Source organism: Pelodiscus sinensis, chromosome 2 (genome assembly GCF_052426305.1).
Source record: "Pelodiscus sinensis isolate ZL-2025 chromosome 2, ASM5242630v1, whole genome shotgun sequence".
NCBI classification, from domain to species: Eukaryota; Metazoa; Chordata; order Testudines; family Trionychidae; genus Pelodiscus; species Pelodiscus sinensis.
In genome coordinates, this window is record NC_143053.1 from 211,959,484 (window position 1) to 211,982,430 (window position 22,947).

Here is a 22,947-nt window from a genome sequence, read left to right on the forward strand (position 1 = left end):
CATATTAAGAAGAATGTCTGCATCTAAGTATCCACAAGCTGATTTTGGATGCTCAAGATCTGTTTTTTTTTTCTTCTTGGTGTTGCCCATTTTTGGTTTGTTACAAGTTCTGTGCTGGAATTTCAGGAGTGCAGTAGAACTGTTAAATATGGAACATGGATCTGAACTCCATTCTCAGTGCTTACTTTCATGATCTCTTTTGCCCCTCTGTGAAAATAATTGGTTATTGCACTTGGGGGGGGGGGGAATCACTAAAGAAACAGGAAACAAAATTATGAAAAATCTGTCCCAGTAGTCATTACCCAGCAAAGAAGGTTTATAACTGCCCCATCCCATTTGTACCACAAATAAATAGGGATGGAGAAAAAACTGAGGTGTTTCCATCTAAAAAAGGATTTGGGGAAGTGACAGGAGAGCTGCAACGAGTAGGAAAGTCATGGATGAATGACTGTGACATTGTTTGAGGCAACCTAGTTGTAAAACAATTGCAGGTCAGATCCCGAGTCAGTCTTTGTAGTCACACTAGAGGCCCTCAAAAGAGGGAGACCAGCTGGTAGAGCTTTATGGAGTATTACCTCACAAGCTCAAAGAGCCAATAGGGATTTAGGCTTGCCAATCCTCCAGGATTGCCCTAGATTCTCCAGGAATTAGATTAATTTTTAATTAAAATTATGTCATGTGATGAAACTCCCAGGGATACATCCTACCAAAATTGGCAATTCTAGGTCTGCTGGTGCAACAGCTCAGAAAAATCTGATTTCCTAATCTCCACTGATCAAAGGACGAGAGTAAATCAAGGGCCCATTCCTGGGCCTGATTAAAGGATCACAAAATGGAGGAATCCATTTGCTAGAAGCAATCCTCAAATAGTATAAAGCTACCATAGTGGCTCCTGTGTGCTTCCCCCTCTTCCTCTCTCAGACTTTCAGCCCGCAGTGCAGAAGACAGGGGATCATGGCCAGGACAACCCTATGTAGTGAAACAGTAGGCAGCTGGATGTGCGTAACAGGCTACTACTAGTTCCACACAGGATCAAGCTGATCCCCAGTTAGCGCCAGGATCAGGCAGGGCATAAAGCAACTGTTTTATCCCTTTAGCTGCCTCAAGTGCAGCTTGGACATACACCGGATTTGGAGGCAAAGTCTCTAATTTGGATTCCCTATTTGATAGCATGATTGGAAGAGCACTAGGGGCAGCCTGTACCTAACCACACAACTCTGAAGGTAGTTAAGTGATTTTCTTTTTTTATACTCTGAAGCAAATACATGTATTTGTTGTTCAAAATAGTGCGACCTTTTTTTTCTGTTGGTATCATGGTATTTGCACTTGTAATATAGTTTTAAAAAGTGAGATTCCTCTGCATGTATTATAAATAACTAGCCAAATACTTTTGGATGTCAATAAATGGGATACGTTTTAGATGCCATGCTGAGAGAGAACATACTTATTTCCATGCATAAAAGATCCCTGTGGTCGAGGATGGTAGATCGGCAACCTTATTCTGATTTTATTCCTCTTGTGTGAAATATTTGATTATAATTTAACTTGAAATTGGATTTGGACTCATTGACTCAGAGAAGTGTGATATTGATTGTGTGTGTGAATATATGATGAAGGCTCTCTTAAAACAAACTATTGTCATAAAAATGAATGTGAATGTTCCACAGTGTCAGATGCCCAGCTTTTGCCTCGTAATGAGAATTCTTATAATTTGTAATGCTGGCCTCCCATGTTGAGGAAATATGGCTCCTTGTTTTTTTGCTATGACATTTTACCATGCTGAGAACGTCATGCTGATTACGGTTATAGAATTTTTGGCATAGAACAACACAAAGGGTTAGTGGATATGTTTCAGAAAATAACTAAATATTTGGGATAGAAGATTAGACTAGCTCTTTTTAATATTAGCAGTTTCTTCCCTTTGGCAGCTATTACAGTGACCATTTTCCATGGAACACTGTTTTCTTTTATTTAAAAAAATATAATATGCTACAGTTTCTTACTGAAACAATCTGTTGCACGAAACTAATTTTACAATTGTGTATAATGAGTATGTTTTAATGTAAATCTGTAGGTCATCATATTTCATTTATTCATCTCAAGTACCTGAATATTACTGATCAGTAACAATCTAACTATTTTTTTAGAAAGTTGAGTGACTGGATAATGAAGTCATCTATTGAAATTGTAGTAATATGAATCTAAGTCATGGTTGTCGGGGACTTATTTTTCACACAAAGAATATTTGCATGTGTAATTTTAATATGTTTAAATTTTATATGGTCACAAATATACATAAAATGTGTGTATAACTGTTTCACATATGTTTTGTGATACAGTTAAGGGTATTCTATGGCCAGATTAAAACATAGGTACTATGGGTTCATAGTTAAGTCGTCAGCTCCTGGAGTCAGAATCTGTTTTTTATTTATTTTTTTTATTTTCAGTCTTCGCGCTTATTAAGGTAGGCTTCGAAATATGAACTGAGTGTAACCAATGTATCAATATCTGCCTGAGCCTGTAGAAAGCCTGACTCAGTAGCTCTGAGATTGCCCCGTGTATCCTGATGGGCATTAACCTCAAGAATCACTGCTTTTGATGGACACCAGCACCATCATCCGAGAAGAAGACTCTGTAGTAGTAGCTGCTGATGGATAAGATTTTATCTGCTAGAAAAATACAACTCCTCTGGGAAGATGTATCCATCAGCAGCTGCATATAAAAACCTCTCTGTCAGCAACAGCACATGAAACTTTCTCCATTGCACAATTAAATCTGACAGATAGGTGCTGATGGAGAGATTGGGTATGTAAGACAGAAATGTTATCCAGTGAAGATTGCTTCAGTCAGATGTTCATTTTGTGCATAAACTTTGGAATAATAATAAATAACAGCTAAAAATTACCCTAAATCCTGTTCTTTTAAAAGCTACACATTGCACCAGATCTATTCAAGATTAATCTGTGTGCCAATTTTTGTGTAGAAAAACAATGATTCTTCTTCGAGTGCTTGCTCATGTGCATTCTGATTAGGTGTATGCCCGTGACAGTAGCTGGAGCATGTGTTAAGGCTATCAGCCTGTCCCGTAGCAGTTTGTACTCTTAACTGTTCTCTTATTATAGTTAAAACCAGTAGTTATATAATTGTTAAATAGTTGTTAGTGTAAATAGTGTAGTTAGTTTGCAAAAGATCTCAGCGGGACTCTCCCCGTCAGGGGAGGGGATGCCAGGGCCCCAAGGCATTAAGCCGTATGGTTCTTGCTCAAAATCTATGCCCTGTGGTGACCCGCACTCTTCGTGTTTAAAGTGCCTCAGAGAGGCACGATCGGAGTGGAGAGTTGCTCGATCTGTAAAGGGTTTAAGCCTAGGACCAAGAGAAAAAGAGACTCTTGTTTAAAGCTCTTGTTGATGGAGTCAGCACTGCAGCCCCACAGTGAGGAGCGTCCCCACTCCGTCCACAGTGCACCGTCCGATACAGCTGCGGCACCGGCTAAGCATCCGACGGCAGTCTGGAAGATGCCCAGGCACAGATCACAATCGCCGGCACCGAGGAGCTCCAAAGGCTTGAGGGGCCGGTCGACGGAGAGGCGCAGTCATAAAGTGCACCCTAAGGAGGGGCACTTGACCTCCAATGTGCCTAAGAAGAGTTGCAGCCCGGACAGGGCTTGGAGCCCAGGGCAAACAACAGGGATGGGGGATATCCGGCACCCCTGTACTCCAGAAACATTTGATGCATCAAGAGAGCTCATCGAACTAACTGCAACTGAGGGAGAAGGCCCAGCACCACAAGTGCAGGCCGCATCTTCCCATGGCACGAGCGTCCTACTAATGGCACTGTCATCGGAGTTGTGGGACCCACACCGTCATTGGGGTTGTGGGACCCACAGGCACCATCACCATCATCAACTCCAAGCCTCTTGCCGCTTGATGCACCGGCACTGAGCCCTTTTACGGCATCGGGTCAGTCGGCTCTGGGGCATACGGTGCAGCCTCAGGCAACTCCGGCACCGGTGTATACAACAGCCGCCCATGCAGCGTAGGAGGCGGCACCGCTGATAGGACCTTTGACGGCGCCAGCCTCTGCACCAAGCCAACTACTCACCATGACGGCACCAGTGCAATCATCACCATACAGGGCACCGGCGCTGATGCCTCTCCCAGCTCCTATTTTGGCACCGGGTCAGTTGCCACTGGCACCGACGATGCAGCAGATCTCGGTACCGCAGCCAACCACGGTACCGCAGGGCTATTTCCCAGCTTACCAGATGCCCCTGGTTGAGTCTGCATGGCACCAGATGTCTCCCCTGGCACTGCAACCAGGGCACAGGGGTAAGCCATCAGCCATGGCTGCACACCAGAGAGAACAAGTTTCGACGGCCCCCCCTTGGTCGGTGTCGGACTATTCATCAGAGTCCAAAGCCTAATCAGTGCGGTCAGCCAGATCTTCTTATAGGTCTTGATCTCAGCACTGGTCATGCTCAAGCCTTAGATCTGGCCACAGGGACTCAGTGGGCCAACAACAGTGGCAGGCGCAATGGCAGCCCCAACTACAGTGGCCATTCTGGACACCATGGGCCTACCACCAAGCCCAGGGACCTCCCCTCCGCCCCAGTCAGTCGCAGGGTCATCTTAGAGGAGTAATGCCCCTTCTGCCACCCCTTTGCGAGCCCCACCGCCAGAAGAAGGTTGACTTGCAGCGACATCGGCTAGGCTGCCGGTGATTGGCCAGGAGCAAGGGGCCACAATTTCATCAATGGGCCCAGTGCAGGTGGGCCCCTCGTCCATTGGGGATACAGAGGTGCTGGGGTGCGAAGAAGAACAGATGCCACCAAGAGAGTCATCTTCCTCTTCCCCAAATGAGGCCCTGGTGGACCTGGCACCCCAACTTCCTTCCATGGATGCCAGGGCTCACCAGGACCTACTAAGGAGGTTGGCATCCAACCTGGCAGTACAGGCTGAGGAGGTCCACGAAGATCTAGACCCCAGGGTGGATGTTCTGTCGGCATCAGGCCCGGGTCGTGTGGCACTGCCACTGAACAAGACGGTGGATAGATTGTCAAAGACCCTGTGGCAAACACCAGCGCCAATCGCGCCAATACAGAAAGGGGTGGAAAGGTGATACTAAGTACCTCAAGTGGGGCATGAACATCTTTTTACCAACCCTGCCCATAGTAGTGCAGGCAGCAGGACAAAAGGAGCATCAGGGACCTCCATGGTCAACACCAAAGGCTAAGGGCCCTAAAAAGCTGGACCTCCTGGGTAGGAAAACCTATGCCATGGGGGGCCTGTAGCTCCGTATAGCGAACCAGCAAGCGATGCTGGGGTGCTACACCTTTAACATCTGGGCATCGGTGCAAAAATTTGGGGAGCACCTTCCCCCTGAGTCCCGTCGGGGCCATCACGGAGGAAGGAAAGACGGTGGCACACACAACCCTCCAAGTGGCCCCAGATGCTGCAGACTCTGCGGCATGAACCATGGCCACAGCTGTAGTCATGAAGCATAGTGCATGGTTACAGGTGTCAGGAATTCAGTCAGAGGTGCAAACCACCATTCAGGACCTACAATTCAAGGGGTTGGGTTTGTTCTCAGAGCAAACTGACTCTATACTCCACAGTCTAAAAGACTCGAGGGCAATGCTAAAATCCCTCAGGATACATAGCCCAGCGCCTCAGAGGCAACCCATCAATCCTAGGCTATACCATAGACCCTTCCAACGGTGTTTTGGGCCAGACGGAGGAGAGGGCGCAATAACAGCTGCCCTGACCAGTTTAGAAATAGACTTAGAGGGCCTAGGTCAGTTTCTGAAAGAGGGTCCAGCCCGTCTCTTGGTCAGCAGACCAAACCTTCATTTTGAAGGTACGCTCGAGAGCAGAGTACCAGTAGTACCTCCCACTCCCCACTTTGGATACCGTCTCTCCCTATATTACCAGGTGTGGTCCAACATTACTTCGGACCACTGGGTGCTCGACCTGGTAAGACAAGGATACACTCTCCCCTTCCTCTCTACCCCTGCCTCCCATCCCCCCTCCTCGTCCCTTTTCAGGGACCCCTCTCACGAGACCCTTCGAAGACAGGAGGTGTCCTATCTTCTGTCACTAGGGGCCATAGAACAGGTTCCACAGGGTCTCAGAGGGAGGGGGCTTTTACTCCCAAAATTTCCTTATCCCCAAAGCAAAAGGAGGCCTACGTCCTGTTTTAGATCTAAGGAATCTGAACGCTTTTATCAAGAAAACAAAGTTCAGAATTGTCACCTTGGCCTGCATCATCCCATTTCTCCAGAAGGGAGACTGGTACTCTGCTCTTGATCTGAAAAATGCCTACGTCCACATTTTGGTGTCCCCAGTACACAGTAAATTCCTCAGATTTGTAGTTGGGCAGGACCACTTCCAGTTTACGGTCCTCCTATTTGGCTTATGTATAGCCCCAAGGGTGTTCACCTAGTGCGTAACAGTAGTAGTGCCATTCATGAGACACCACAGAACTCAAGTATTCCCATATCTAGACAACTGGTTGATAAGGGGCACATCTCGAGAACAAGTGGCAGACCAAGTCGGAAGGTCAAAGGCACTATTTGGGAGCCTCGGCCTTCTTGTAAACAATGTCAAATCCTCACCAAGCCCCATTCAAGTAATAGAGTTTGCGGGAGCTTGCTTGAACTCATCAGCAGAGAGGGCCTCCCTGCCAAGAGACAGGTTTCTCACACTATGCTCATTGATAACAGACCTGCAGAGATTTCCCACCACTACAACAAGAACCTGTATGAGGCTCCTTGACCATATGGCAGTGTGCACTTATGTGGTTCGGTATGCCAGGTTACACATGTGACCGCTACGGGGTGGCTCAAGGCAGTGCACAACCCTATGCGGTTGCCTCTGGATGTGGTGGTCACCATACCAGAAAGAATACTCTGCTCTCTAGACCGGTGGAAGGACGAGAGCACGATGTGTGCGGGAGTTCCATTTGTCAGGCAGTCCCCATCAGTGTGCTGGTCACAGATGCGTCAGACACGGGATGGGGGGTGCACCTGGGAGGCCTCAGGACTCAAGGTACGTGATTACCAGGGGAAATGCCCCTTCATATAAATGTCAAGGAACTCAGGGCAGTCAAGCAGGCATGCAAGGCGTTCCTCCCCCAGCTGGAAGACAAGGTGGTTGCGGTACTGACAGACAACACAACTTCCATGTATTATATCAACAAGCAATGGGGGGCGCGTTCCTCTTCCCTGTGCCAGGAAGCCCTAGAGCTGTAGGAGATATCTCTCTCTCTCAGTATTCACCTGGAGGTGTCGTACCTGCCGGGGTCCAGGAATGGGTTGGCAGACAGGCTCAGTTGCTCCATTCAGGAACACGAGTGGACTATAAGACAAGACATACTGCAGGGGGTCTTCCAGAGATTGGGGTATCCCCATCTAGACCTCTTTGCAACACTATTACCTCATTGAGGAAGGTGTCCGAACTTAGAGAGTTGACTTCAGAGCCCCCTTCCATGGTCTTCTTTAAAGATAAGGTGAGAATGAGTCCTCACCCGGGGTTCCTTCCCAAAGTGGTCTCGCATTTCCATCTCTCTTAAGACATTTACCTACCGGTCTTTTATCCCAAACCATACTCCATGCCCAAGGAACAGACCCTGCACTGCTTGGATGTCAGGAGGACATTGGCCTTTTACATAGACAGCACGGGGGAATTCCGTAAGTTACCACAGCTGTTTATTTCGATAGCAGAAAGAATGAAGGGATTGCCAGTCTCCGCGCAGTACATCTCCTCGTGGATCACGTCTTGTATCCAGGAGTTCTACGAGGGTGCGGGCAAACCAGCGCCACCATTAACTGCTCACTCCACAGGAGCACAGGCGGCCTTGGCAGCGTTCCTGGCACGTGCGCTAATAGTAGAAATCTGTAGGACAGCTACGTGGTCGTCGGTGCACTCATTTGCAGAGTATTATGCGATCACGCAGCTGGCTAGAGGGGATGCCGCTGTAGGGGCAGCAGTTCTGAGGTCTGCAGTAGTATAGTCAGGAGTCACCTTCCAACTCCGCCTCCATGGGAATAGCTAGGGATTCACCTAATCAGAATGGACAAGAAGAAGGAGAAGAAGAAGGAAAAAAAAAACTTATCTCATAACTGTTGTTCTTCGAGATTGCTCATGTCCATTCTACATCCCACCCACCTCCCCTTGTCTGAAGGGACCAGCAAGAAGGAACTGAGGAAGTAGAGGGGCCAGCAGGGGTATATATGCACCAGTATACTGACGCCACTCCGGGGGCTCCCTGCCTGGCCCTATGGATACTGCTCAGGGAAAAAGCTCCGGAATCCGTGCACGTGGCGCGCATGCACCTAATCAGAATGGACATGAGCAACACATCTTGAAGAACTACAGTTACAAAGTAAGTAACCTCTTCTTCTTTTTAAAAAAACCCTCAAATTGAAACTGACATTTAAACTACAGTTATATTTTGTGAAATTAAAGTGAACAAATGGTAATTAGTTTTTATTTCCTTTGAATTTTCTAACAGTGTGTGCCATTTTGAGTTTGAAAGGCCAATTACATGTAGCAAGAACTTGGAATTTATATTCTTAAACCAGTTTCTGAACACATTCTTTATTGTGGAGTTATGATCAACAACCCCAACAATTTGAAATATATATGAATATGGAGAATCACTGTAATTGTTAGGTTTGGTGCTTGTTACCCTACCATCAAGTCACTTTTCTCATTTTGAAGCCCTGTCCTGAAAACACATGCTGCTTAGCTTTAGTCACCCCAGTAGACTTCACTGGGAATATAAGCATCAGTTGTTATAATAAGCATGAACATTCGTAGGATCCAGGCCTTACTTTAGGACATTATTTGAAAACAAACATGTTTTCCTTAAATGTCATATTTTAGTTAGAGAATGCCATTGAAAAATAGCAATATTAATGTACAATGGAAATTACTATTTATGTTTTGAAGGTTTTAATGACTATATATATTAATATTCATGTATTAGGTTTACCTCAGCAAAGAGTTTCTGAAATGCTTATTGGGATTGTTTCTGGAAACATACTTGCCAAGCTCTGTAATGGAAAGAAACCTATTTCTTTTCTTTGCTTCAGGGTGTATTCTGTGCATAGTGTAATTATACTATTGTAGCTATATTTCCTGACTCTTAGCTTTAAACTTGATGAAAGATGATTATTATTGTTTAAAGACTCCATGCATCCTAAAGGGGAGAGATCCGTTTGCCTCAATATTATTCAAAGGAATGGGCCACTTGAACATGTAAAATATAACTTCTCAGAATACATATCAGCTGCTTCTTTTCATGAATTAAGCTCATTTCTATATCCTTTAACTGTTTCTCTCTGGCCCTAGTTACCTTAATATTTCATTCATTTCAGTTTGTCTTTTTGATGGCATAATTCCTGAATAGCTCACACAAGGGTTGGAGGGAGTATGGGTCCTGAACTGGGGAGTCAGAGGTCTGCCACTTACTCACAGAATGTCTCTGTGGGCATGTCTACAGTAGGAAATTAATTCTGAAATAAGTAAAATGGAAATAATGACGTCCAAAATAACAAAATCGAAATAGCGTGTCCCCACTATACGGGAGCATCGGAATTACTCAGAAATAGCGCGTCCACACTGATTAAAGTCTGTCTCAGACTTAGAGCCCCTGGAAGCACTCCAGGGAGGGCAACCGAAGGGCAGACACTTCCTGTAGCTGCTTGGTCAGGCAAGCTGCAACTGTGCTTTTAGGGGCTCCTCTCTACAGCCACTTCTCACATGCCACTCCTATATTGCCTGCCCCCTTGCGGGATACAAAATGGATGCAGTGTGCTCCCGTTGCCCTTGCAGATGCCAGAGCACTTACAACATGGAGCCAGAGATGCTGCAAAGCAGTGCCAGGCTCACAGGCCTTGTGCTCTGCCTCATGATACAGTTCATCCAGACTGTCCACATGCTGCCCCAGCAGGGTGACAATTAGCCCAGACCAGATGCCCTCATCACCCAGGTTTTGGCGCGCTGGCTGCAAATGCGCCTCAATCTCCTGGGGACGCTGAACACCACTTCTGGCAGAGGGAGACCAGTACAAACTGTTGGGACCACATCGTCATGCACTTGGACAACCAGCAGTGGCTCCAGAACTTCTGCATGTGGAAGGCCACATTCCTGGAACTCTGCGAATGGCTCGTCCCTCCCCTCAGGCGACAGGACACTTGACTGTGACTCACCTTCCCCATGCAGAAGCATGTTGCTATTGCCCTGTGAAAGTCTGCCACACCGGACAGCTACTGCTCTGTTGGGAACCAGTTCAGTGAGAGGAAATCCACAAGCAGGGCTGTGCTCCTGCAAGTAGCCAAGGCCATAAACCATGTGCTGCTATGGGGGGTCATCACAGGGAATGTGGACAGCATGGTTGATAGCTTTGCCACCGTGGGCTTCCTCAACTCGGGGGCAGGGAATAGTGGCACATACATCCCCATCCTGGTCCCCAACCACCATGCCTTGGACTACATCAGCAGGAAGGGATGTTTCTCCATGGTGCTCTAGGCCCTCGTGGACCACAAGGGACACTTCACTGACATCAGCATTGGGTGGTTGGGGAAGGCGCATGACACCCACATCTTCCGGAACGCCTTCCTGTTCCAAAAGATGCATGCCATCACTTTTTTTCCTGACTGCACCATCTGCGTCGGGGACATGGACATGCCCTTTGTAATCCTGGGTGACACAGCCTACCTCTTGCTCCCATGGCTCATGAAGCCCTACATGGGCAGCCTGGACTCCACCTAGGAGAACTTCAATGCCAGGTTTACCAGATGCCACATGGTAATGGCGTGTGTGTTCAGCCACTTAAAGGGGAGGTTCTGGAGTTTCCTCACCTAGGCCAGGACCTCAGCAAGTGAAACATCCTCTTTGAGATGGCTGCCTGTTGTGTGCTCCACAATCTCTGTGAGAGTAAGGGGGAGATTTTCCTGCCAGGGTGAGGGCAGAGACTGAATGGCTGGTAAGAGCGAATGAGCAGCCAGACGGTGGTGCCATTTGACGAGCACATCAAGGGGCTCTGCTTATCAGAGAGGCCTTTAGGGAGCGTTTCAGCCAAAGCCAGCTGTGAGACTCTCCCCTGTGCCTCTCCGCACTGGGGGATATCCAACAGGCGAGGGTCTGGGGAAAGAGTAGGGGAAGGGTCTGGAATGGAGGAGGTGGAAGGTGAGAAAGGGGACTAAGAGATAGTGCTGGACTGGTGCCTGCCTCAGTTAGCTCGGGAGGCTTCTGCTGCCAGAGAGGTCCTACTACCCCCTGTTCTGGGGCCCCAGCAGCGCCTGGGGGGACTAGAAGGGGAAGCCCCTGTGAGGGGGCAGGGAGTTGGCTGATGCGTGTGAGGCCATGCGCTCCATCACCAAGGTGAGGGAAGAGCACATGGCCTCCTGCTGGCACACCAGCTACTCCCAGATGGTCTTCCTCTGCTCCTGGTCAACCCAGCACTCCTCCCTGTCAGAGGCCCACCCCTGGATGAGGACCTGGAGGCAGGCCATATGTTTCCTCATTAGGTCTTCCTATGTATGTGTTCCTCCTGCGGATCTTGTGAAATTGGGAGGATGGTGTGGGAGGTGGTGGATGCACCAAGCTTGCAGCTGGTCCAGCTGTGAAGAAAAGTTATAAGGGCAGTCATTCCAGAAGACACCATGTATGAAGCCTAGCATTAATCTCTGAGCTGACACCGAAGGTCTTGGTTCTGGTGATGCGCTTCAAGCAAGGCCATATGTTGTTTTGACCGAGGGCATGGATGTCCCAGGGGAGCATTGCTACAACCATGGCCCAGGGACAAGCAGGCATGGGAAGGGGTCGGCCAGGCCAGGAGCATGAGGGCAGGAGAAGGAGATGGGGTGGCTCGGCTTCCTTCCGTGTCTCACTCATGTTGGGCCAGGCACTGGCTGCATCTCACTGAGAGAGAACTTCCATCCCTGCCCACTGGGGGCAGGGATGTTGGAGGAAGTGTGTGTGAGCAGCAGAGGTGCCTTCTATTCCTCCCCCTGGCAAGTTCCCATGCATGGGATCAGTCTGCTCTATATCACTGTGCTTGACCAGGAGTGGATGCTGCCTGAGTGGGGGCATGACCCTCTGTCGTGTGTGACACTGCTGTGCATTTCCATGACCCCAGTCTCCTTAGTGGTGGCTTGTCGTGGGAAGGTGTTCCACCATGGAGGCTGGAGTTAAGGTAGGCCTCTACAGGAACCTTGTGAGTAGGCATGATCCCTACTGACTCACTGCTTAGAGCTGTTTGAGATTGCTGGCTGAAAAAGCTCTATGTGGAGATTTATCGCATTCTGCTTTCTTTTTCTTATCTTTGTCATCCCTCTTGATTCCGGTTTCCTTTCTCACAGTCTACTCAATGCTTAATTTGCAATGAAAGAGGCATCAGAGCTCATGCAATTTTTTTTACATTCACAACTGATGCATTAAGCCCCCACAGGTGCTGGAGTGAGGAACGGCTGGCTAAAGGTGCCAAGGCAACATAAGCACTGAATTTACTCACCAGGTGGGATGGTGAAAGTGCTGGTTCTAGCATATCCTTTTACTCCAACAGGGCACTTCCTCCTTCGCATTCATCTGCATTCGGAACTTTTATATCCAGTTTTCAGCACCGGTGCCATCAGTCAGCTATAGTGAAAGCAGGTTGCAGACCTTTTTAACACTGTGACATTGAAACAGTGTTAACTGATGCAGAGGTAAAAATGCCTGTTCTGTGGTGTTGGTAAAGCTTCCACCTTTTATAATGCTGGTGTAGAAAAGTGTATAACAATTTTCTAGTGAGACAGTCTTTATTTTGGAGAGTAGGACTGGGAGAGCATCCATATTCTTTTCCTGGCCCTCAACCAGTTTGACAGCTCTCTGACGACTGAATGGGGGGAAAGAAATGAGAGTGGGTGGATATATAGCTAATTCTCATTCAGCTACTAATGTTAAACCCATTTAATTAAAAAACATATTTAAAAAAGGAAACCACAGTGGGACAGAAATCCCTTCATGGTCTAGCTACAGTTGTTCCATAATTGCGTCATTAGGTAAATTTTCATTGCAGAATTATATAAGGTTTATCTAGGTCAGGTATGAGCAGCCACACAACAAAGCCATATTTGAGTTACTACTATCCTCGCAGGTGCTATGCTAATATCATAGAATAGTAGGACTGGAAGGGACCTCGAGAGGTCATCAAGTCCAGTCCCCTGCCCTCATGGCAGGACCAAATACTGTCTAGATCATCCCTGATAGACATTTATCTAACCTACTCTTAAATATCTCCAGAGCTGGGGATTCCACAACCTCCCTGGGCAATTTATTCCAGTGAATGGTATATGTATGTATACCTAGGCCACTTGAGGGCAGATTTTTTGTTCTGTAGTAAGATGATCTGCTCTAGGATTTTTTTCCTGGTGAATTGTGAGAAAACTTGTCCAGAAGGACAGACATGTGGGGATAATTGTGGGAAGGCACTGTAGGACTGTTACCACTACAGTGGTTTAACCTATGTCCTCACTGGAAAGTGGGCACTTACCATGTCTGGGATTAGTCTGCAGCCCCAAACAAGCCAGTAGACCTAAATAGTAAGCACCAGCAAATGTGACTGAAGCAATTTTGTGTTTGGTCGGGTGCTGGGTTGGAAGCAACATGTGAGTAAGGATTACTTCCTACATATTTGGTTAAGACTACAAACATTAGATCTTTACCTTATGGATTGTGAAACCTATGTAACCAATATTAAACCTGGCATAAGATTCACAAGGAAAAGCTTTTAGTTTAACTTTTTATTTTAATATTTAAATTAAATTGGAGTGAAGACAAACTCTTCAGTGAAGACAAGCTCCAAGAAATGTAGTGTGTACAAGGTTACTCAAAGTATATTCCTGAGTTTATACTGGAGAGAGATAACTGAGCAAACAAGGAGATTCTGTTAACCCTCGGAGAGTCGAGTTTTGGACGCAGGCATACAGTTCCCTATAAAGTCAGTGGGAGCACTGCAGATTCATCTAGAATATGATCCTATGCATATTGCTTATTCTGAACCAAATCTGCTTTGGTTTAGTGTGCGCACTTCCGGTGACTTCAGTGACTTCTTACTGTGCTCTCTGTAAGATAAAGAATTCCTGGCTTCATCATAACATAATTTACTTACCAAAGTCTCAGAGGGATAGCCATGTTAGTCTGTAACTTTGAAAACAATGAGTAGTCTTGTGGCACCTTAGAGACTAACAAAAATATAAGTAATGGCATGAGCTTTTGTGGACATAAGCTCATACTATATATTTTTTTTCTTGGTCTTGAAGGTTCCACATAACTACTCATTGTTTTTACCTAGCAAAGATAGTTACAGAATACCAATCAATAATTTTCTATGCATGTTCACAATTACAATCACAAAGTGTGGATTTATATTCAGTAAACTAAACTGTTAACCATTGTTTCTTAACTAAATTTATTTTTGTATTAAAATACTTGCTAAATTCTCTAGCCCCTTTGTCTCTTTCATAAAAAATAAGTGCTCTCAGTAGGGAGGTATGTGGGGAATACTAGCAGAATTCAAGACAGTATTTGCTAGCAGAATTCAAGACAGTATTTCATAAATATCAATATCATCAGTTAAATTGGGATATTGCATTAAAATGTGGCTAGCAGTTTTTTGTAAATTGTCCGACAACGTAATTTTTGTTTTAATTGTGAACTTTCAGTGCTGTATCTATTTTCCTAATTCAGGAGATTGTATGTTCCATTATTATTCTGTTACCTTTTTTAGATGCTGCAAGCACCATTTCTGTATGTCTCTTCCCTTGGCGTGCTGATCCTGGTACCATAAAAATGTATTTCCTGAAACAGTCTGAGGAGTGGGGGAAAATCTTAGCATAGAAGTTCGCACATTTAGAAGAAAACACCTGTTTAGAAAACATTGTATGTAGATACTTTCCCCAAGGAGTACTGAGGATTTTTCTTTCCATCTTTAAGTCTTTAAAGAGAGCAATCTGGTGTTACAGTTACCATATAACGGTAGCTGCAAATGTCTTGGAATATATAACAGTTAAAAAATCATAGTGCAAATTTTATTTATTAAATTCAATACAAGTTAAAATGAAGGACTTAATGGCTCAGAGAAATGGATTATAATATAGATAATGAGAGAGAGAAAGTCAGGGAAAGGAGCTCTGAAAGCCCCATGTGTGGTTGGTGGAGGATTCAGTGTACTGAAGAAGACAAATGTAAGGCTGCCTCCTCTGGACCCTGCAAAATATGATATATGCCCCAGGTGAGCCTTGGGGAGTGAAGGGCATTTCAGGGATGGGGCCACAACATACTGCATGGCAGAGATTCCGGGCAGTGGTGGTTCATGAGGCAGCCTCAGGAGGCTGCCGTAACTTAGATAAGTCCACAGGGCCTGTCGGGCCTCTTCAGCCCTTGAAGGTGCTGAGGATCAGTAGGACACAAAGGTGACTTTCAGCCACTTTGCCCCTCTCCCTGCCAAGTTCTGTTCAGTGCCTGTAACAGCTGCATCTCACTAAAGCCTTTAGTCCCTTGGAATCTAGTCCTGTGTCTATTTAAGCTGCTAGAAAAACTCCCACAGGCTTCAGGCATTCAAGTATTGGGGCCTCATCTGAAGCAAATAGAAAAAATTCAGAGAATACCAGACACCTCAAATGTAATTTTTCCCCAGCCAGGAGGCGAAAATGCTGGGCACCTGGAAACCCTACAAACACTCAGCACCTAGTCCCCTTCCTCCCCCCAAGCCGTCCCCTGGCTCCCAACACCCTCAGCCCCCATGCTTACTTAGTTCCCCAAGGCTGCTGGCACAAAATGGCTGCCGGCCAAAAGACCTAGGGGAAGCAATGCTTTCCCCTGGATCTTAGTGCTCAGCCTCTCCCCTGTTCCTATCCCTGCACTAACTTTTAAAGGGGACATGCTTTTAATACTGTTTAATTTAAAAAATTTTTTGGCTTACTTGGAGTCCATTTTTTCCCAGCTTTTTTGGGGGGAGAGGGGAGGAATTAGGTATTTTTGTTTCAACGATCTGGCAACCCTGATCATAAATGGTGCTTTGCTTTTTGGTGATACAAGTTGGCCCTCTTTAGTCCAGCCCCCCTCGGTACCTGACCGGTTCCGAATGAGGGAATTTGCTGAACCAGGGAAGAATTCCCATGCCTCTCACCCTTCCCCAGTCCACTGCTCCTCCCCATAGCCGGTTCTTCTGCTGGCCCTGGCCAGTACCCTGTTGACTGCCACTGACCTGGCTCGCTTGCTGGCCTGCCATGCTGCCGTGGCCCTGGCTCACCTGTCCTGGCCTCAGCTCTGCTACCAAGCCTCTATTACTGGGGATCCAGCCCCAGCTCCGGCCTCTCTGTTGCCAGTCCCACCAGGCTCCCAGCCCAGCAGGGCTCTCAGCTGGATCAGAGAGTGCCAGTTTTGGGAATTCCAACCTGTATAAGCAAAGGGGTCTTGGATTGAACTGGAAGAAGACGTGATCTGACTAGATCCATTTGCAACACAGCATGGGAAGTTTGCACTACTGCTGCATGTGTTGTTTTTTTTTCTATTCTTTAAACACCTTGGCTACATCTAGACTACATGCCTCTGGCGACAGAGGCATGTAGATTAGGCTACCAGGCATAGGAAAATGAAGCGGCGATTTAAATAATCACCGCTTCATTTAAATTTACATGGCTGCCGCGCTGAGCTGATCAGCTGTTTGTCGGCTCAGAGCGGTAGTCTGGACGCGCGGGTGTCGACATCAAAGGCATTTGTCGACCACCCAGGTAAACCTCATTCCAGGAGGCATACCTGGGTGGTTGACAAATGCCTTTGATGTCGACACCCGCACGTCCAGACTACCGCGCTGAGCCGACAAACAGCTGATTGGCTCAGCGCGGCAGCCATGTAAATTTAAATGCTGCTTTTAATCCAGCACTACATTCACTTAGGCTGCTTTATAGAAAAATAAACTTGCAGTAAAGAAAACAAAAACCTTGCAAGATGTAGCTTTATGGCAAGTCCATTAACTCGGTTCCTAAAACACCAATGTTAAAATAAGTACAACTGGCTGCCTTCATATAAACACGGACAAAATTATATAAACAGGAGCTAGAAACGCCCCCGCTGGTGAATAATCTGTTCAGGTCAGCAGGGAAGCAGTGAAAACAAACTAAACTAGATAAGTGGGAATATTTTCCACATGGCAGATGGGCTGGTGACTCTAACTTTCCTTTGTGATCTTGTGAGGAAGTTGGAGTGAAAGCTTTCCCTGGTGATGTGTGCTAGCATTTTATTAAGCATTTTATTATAAAGGTTCTCTACTCAGCATGCTTTGCACAAAGTGTGTTCTCTTTTCCCCCCCAACAGTCCCCCCTCCCCACACACACACAAAATACACAACACTAGGCTATCCTGAATATCAGCAAGGCTTACAGTAAAATGAACACTTGAAAGTGCAGCTGCCAGTGAAGGAACAGTAAAAGTAGCATTTACTTACCCAACAGATCCTCTTTTGTAGGTATTCCAAATTTGTTTTTTTGTTAGTCACATCGTGTGTTTTGGCACAGCGCAAGATACAAATATAAATCGTGATCCTGCAAGACACATTTAGTCCTGCACAGAGGTCTATTGAATTTAGTGCAGCTCTGCACAGGCATAAAGATCCCTTCTCACAGGTCCAAGTTTACAATTTGGGCCCAGATCCACGAAGGGATTTAAGAATTTCAGTTGTCAGCACTGTGACCCCTGACTTTTGGGAGTCTCGCCCTCCCCAGTGGAATCCACAATCTCTGAGTTACACACTATGACTCCTTGTGCAATTCATGGGAAGAAATAGGTGCCTAAGAATGGGGTCCACTGGTTCTCCAGGAATTAGGCACCTAAGTCTAGGCTGTAGGGAGCTGCCTATCACTGCCTTGGATCTGCAGCTGGGAACTTTCTCCTGGAAGGGAAGTGTGATTTTTTGCAAGAATAGTGGTGGCACATACCTAACTCCACACAAAATGGCCTGGCAGAGGGGAAGGAAAGAAATTTCCCTTGTGGCTGGTGGCTGGAGCACTCACATGGCATGTTTGATGAGGAGAAGCATATGGAGTTTCTCTCTCTCTCTCTCTCTCTCTCTCTGGCCCAATGCATATTTAATAATTTATACATGTGGAGTAGCTTCCACAAGAGAGAGGCAAACTCCCATCACAACATCTCAGTACAAACTTTTAATGTTCACATATGTAACCCTTGACACTGAGTGCATAAATTGTGTGTGTGTTTTTGTTTGCATGCCCAGATTTGGGGCCAAGTTGATAAACATGAAACTCCAGGATGCTATTACTTACATATTTACTTTTCAGTGCCTGACTTTGCTTTCAGCTGACACTTCTACTTTAGCAGCCTTTCAAAATATACTTAAATTATAAATGAGGGCAAGATAGGTTTTGATGAAGTACAGTAGCTGGAGGTCATAGAGTAAAAGTGTTTATCACTGAAGACACAGGTGTGGCCTTCTTACTGTCTCTGCATGTTGTCAGGGTACTGTAAATAGCTGTGCCAAAGAGAGGAGATTAAAAAGCAGTGTGAAGAACAACAAATGGCTTCATTTTATTTTTAATTCTAGCTCATCTTCAAAAAAAGATCCCACTGTGTCAGCGTGTGGGCTGCAAACGGAACAGATTTTTCTTAAATACGTGTTGAAAACAGAATATGAGTTTAGCAACAGCCAAGAGGCCTCCTTCAGAACTGAATGGTCAATAAAAGAAATGTATAGTGAATGATTGCTTCTTTTCGTGTTGTTTTTTTCTGTAGCTCTGCTTCAGTGAACCATCACTAACATTTTTTTACCTGAAGAAGTTTTCTCTTTACATCAGACTAGGCCCCAATACTGTGAAAATATTTTGCTATTTTATTCAAACTCAACTGGGCCAGTTTGATGTTACATAAAATATTATCACTGAGTGTCTACCATTTTCCCTGTTCATTTATATATTGATTGTGATCTAGAGCTTACAAGATCCTGTCAATAAATTAACTGAGAGAGCAGAAAGGGAGGAAGATTTGCAGACTGCAAGCACCAAATCAGTGGAGGATCAGCAGAGTCAGTAAGTCACGTGTCCTACATCTCAGAAAAAAAGCCCATCTATGCTGTGCTTTCTAATTCATCTTTGAATGTATCTCTTTTTAAAAGGTTATTTTAAGGAGACTGTCACACTTATAACCGTAAATAAAAGCTCATTTTACTTGAACACTAGAGATTTTGACAAATAGAGATCAAGGTGGATGAATTCCTGTAATACTGCAATATACAGATGAGCAATTCAGTCTAGGAGCCAAGCACAAAAGTGAGCAGTGTAGAATAAGCAAAATTAGGCTCTTGAATTAACTTCTTTCTGCTTTACTCTTCCTATTTAATAAGAGAGAAATGCAAAAAAAAAAAAAAACATTAAACAGCTTAATTCTAGAGAAATAATAGTACTGCGCTCCATCCTTTATCTCTTACATGTCCTTTCTTGGCACCGGGGAACAGGAGCTGAATTCCTGCTTACTTTAAGCACTGACTAGTGTTTATAATGTATACAGCATTACCTATTAGTTCAGTTACAGCAGCATGTACTTTGCAAAGAGAATATGTAAGTGAGCTGATTCTATTGTCACTGAAATTACTTGTGGCAATGAGATGAAGGGGACATATGAATGGGATATATATTAATCTTTGGAGCAGCTGATCAAGGGATGGGAGAAATGGAGGATGAGATGCAATCCTTCTCTCCAATGGAAGTATCAAGATTCCGTTGCGAGGAGATACAGTGATATAATCCAGCTGCCACCTGTTGTTTTGATTATCCAAGTAAAGTACAGGCAGTCCCCGGGTTACATGGATCCGACTTACATCGGATCCCTACTTACAAACGGGGTGAGGCAACCCCGCACTAGCTGCTTCCCTCCAGCAGACCAGGGAGACGCGAAGCTAGCACCCCCCCACCCCCACCAGACCAGGGAGACGCGGAGCGGCTTTTCTCAGCAGAAACCTCAGCTTGAGAATAAAGGACTGAGGGAAGTGAGGTGTGGGAGAATGGAAATGAGGTGTGGGAGAATAAAACTGAGCTCTGGAGAAATGTTTGGCTAGAGTTTTCCCTACAATATGTACCAGTTCCGACTTACATACAAATTCAACTTAAGAACAAACCTACAGTCCCTATCTTGTACGTAACCCGGGGACTGCCTGTACCTACATAAGGATCAAATGTTAAAAATTTAAGAATAATTTTTATGCTGGTTATTGGGTTTTGTTTGACTGATTGTAAAAAGTCTTTTGGAAGGACTTGCATTTTTAAACAAACAAAAGAATCAGAAGACATTGTCCACACTATTTAACACTACAATTAGGCCCTTGAATTAAGAGTCCTGTTTTAGGGATAAACAGATTAGAAAGGACACAGACAAGTTCCCTTATGCAGGGATCTGTTTTCATAGCACTATTGTGAATCCATTGCTTGTCATGAGACACTAGCAGAGAATCACAGGGAAAAAAATTATCCTAAAACTCCAAAAGGAACTTCAGGAATAAGGAAGGAGCTACAGTAAACTTCTGATAATCCGGCACCCTTAGGACCCAACAGGTGCCGGATTATCAGATTTGCCGGACTATCGGAAGGGGGGCTATGAGGGGTCTGGGGTGGGGGGGATGCCACCTCAGACCCCTCATAGCTCCCTCTTCTGATAGTCCGGCTCTGCCCCAGGTGACCCCGATTCAGCTGCTGCTGGTCAGTTTCAGCAGCGGCTGAATCGGGGACGCCTGCAGCAGAGCAGCTGGAGTGCTGCCGGGTTGGCCCGGTAGCGCCGACCCTTGGCGCGGCGAGACCAACCCCAGCTGCTCTTGGGGACACCTGGGACAGAGCAGCTGGAGTACTGCCGGGCTGGTCCCACAGCGCCGCTCCTCGGCGCTACTGGACCAACCATGCAGCGCCCCAGCTGCTCTGCCCCAGGTGTCCCCAAGTCAGCCGCTGCTGATACTGATCAGCAGCTGACTCCAGGAAGCCCGAGGCAGAGCTGCTCTGCCCCCGGCTTCCTGGAATCAGCCCCTGATCAGTTTCAGCAGCGGCTGAATCCAGATGCCTGGGACAGAGCAGCGGGGGCGCTGCCGGGTTGGTCTGGTAGCACCAACCCTTGGCGCTGAGAGACCAACCCGGCAGCACCCCAGCTGCTCTGCCCCAGGTGTACCCAAGTCAGCCGCTGCTGAAACTGATCAGGGGCTGATTCCAGGAAGCCCAGGGCAGAGCAGCTCTGCCTCAGGCTTCCTGGAGTCAGCTGCTGGTCAGTTTCAGCAGCAGCTAAATCGGGGACAGCTGGGGTGCTGCTGGGTTGGTCCCGCAGTCCCGACGGGCAGCGCTACGGGACCTACCCAGAAGCCCCCCAGCTGCTCTGCCCCCGGCTTCCCCGATTCAGCCGCTGGTCAGTTTTAGCAGCGGCTGAATCGGGGAAGCTGTGGGCAGAGCAGCTCCAATGGTCCAGTTGCTCGGAGCACTTCTGGGTTTCTGATGGTGCCAGACCATCAGGAGTGCCGGACCATCAGAGTTTTACTGTAGTTAGTACATAATCTTGTCTTAAATGTAAGGGACTAGATGACCTTCCCAACATCCCTTTTACTCCTACACTTCACTGATTATTCTCTGAGGCTGTGTCTAGACTACGTGCCTCTGTCGGCAGAGGCATGTAGATTATACACATAGGCAAAGGCAAATGAAGCCGCGATTTAAATGATCGCGGCTTCATTTACATTTACATGGCTGCCGCGCTGAGCCGACAAACAGCTAATCAGCTGTTTGTCGGCTCGCGCGCTAGTCTGGACGCTCCCCTGCCGACATCAAAGCACTTTGTCGGCAGCCCTGTTATTCCTCGTAGAATGAGGTTTACCGGGGCTGCCGACAAAGGGCTTTGATGTCGACAGGGGGAACGTCCAGACTAGCGCGCGAGCCGACAAACAGATGATCAGCTGTTTGTCGGCTCAGTGCAGCAGCCATGTAAATGTAAATGAAGCCGCGATCATTTAAATCGCGGCTTCATTTGCCTTTGCCAAAAAAACAAATCTACATGGCTCCATCAATGGAGCCATGTAGTTTAGACGTACCCTGACACTTATCCCACCTCCACACCAATTCAGCGCTTGTGCCTAGGAAATTCCTCAGTCCCTAAAATGCCTTCATTCCTGCGACAGCGTAAAAACAAAAGTTTTCCTCTCCTCATTTTCTTCCTTAAAACATTATTAATAATCATATTGAAACCCTAGAAAAAATAAATATAAATCCCCATTAAATAACTAGACTTTTTTGTTGGGGGTTGAATTGAGCTCACTACTTTGGCTAATGAATTTACATTATTTTTATCAGGCCATTATTCTGGTACTCAGCAGTGAGACCATAGGTCAATAACACCGCCCTTGTCCTTTCTGTAGTTGACAGCTGTGAATTTTACTTAAATGGTGAGCACAGTTTAAATTTAGCATGGCTGTTGTTCTTGTTTGTTTGTTTGTTTAACCAAATCAAATGGTGCTGAATTTACTTTACCAGTACAGGCAGTCCCCGGGTTACGTACAAGATAGGGACTATAGGTTTGTTCTTAAGTTGAATTTGTATTTAAGTCGGAACTAGCTCCAGATTCAGCCGCTGCTGCTGAAACTGACCAGAGGCTGACTACAGGAAGCTGGAGGCAGAATTGCTCTGCCCCCAGCTTCCTGGAATCAGCCACTGATCAGTTTCAACAGCGGCTGAATCTCGAGCCTGGGACAGAACAGCTGGGCTGCCAGGTAGGTCCCTGCAGGACCAACCCAGCAGCACCCCAGCTGCTCTACCCCAGGGTCCACAACAAAAGCCTGGTCTGCTGGGGGGGGGGGGGGGCGCACTAGCTGCGCCCCCCCCCCAGCAGACCAGGGACACGGGGAGCAAAGCCGCAGCAGCGGCGGAGT

At 46.5% G+C, this 22,947-nt stretch overlaps 1 protein-coding gene across 7 annotated transcripts in view; it reads left to right on the forward strand.

Annotated features, from left to right (window-relative positions):
* The window catches only part of ICA1 (islet cell autoantigen 1), a 125,953-nt gene that overhangs the window by 77,624 nt on the left and 25,382 nt on the right, over nt 1-22,947 (forward strand). For all 7 annotated transcript variants that reach the window (XM_075922317.2, XM_006114513.5, XM_075922319.2 and 4 more), the window contains one exon: nt 18,990-19,087. In XM_075922317.2, the coding sequence (XP_075778432.2) occupies nt 18,990-19,087 (98 nt within the window). The remainder of the gene's footprint in view (nt 1-18,989; nt 19,088-22,947) is intronic.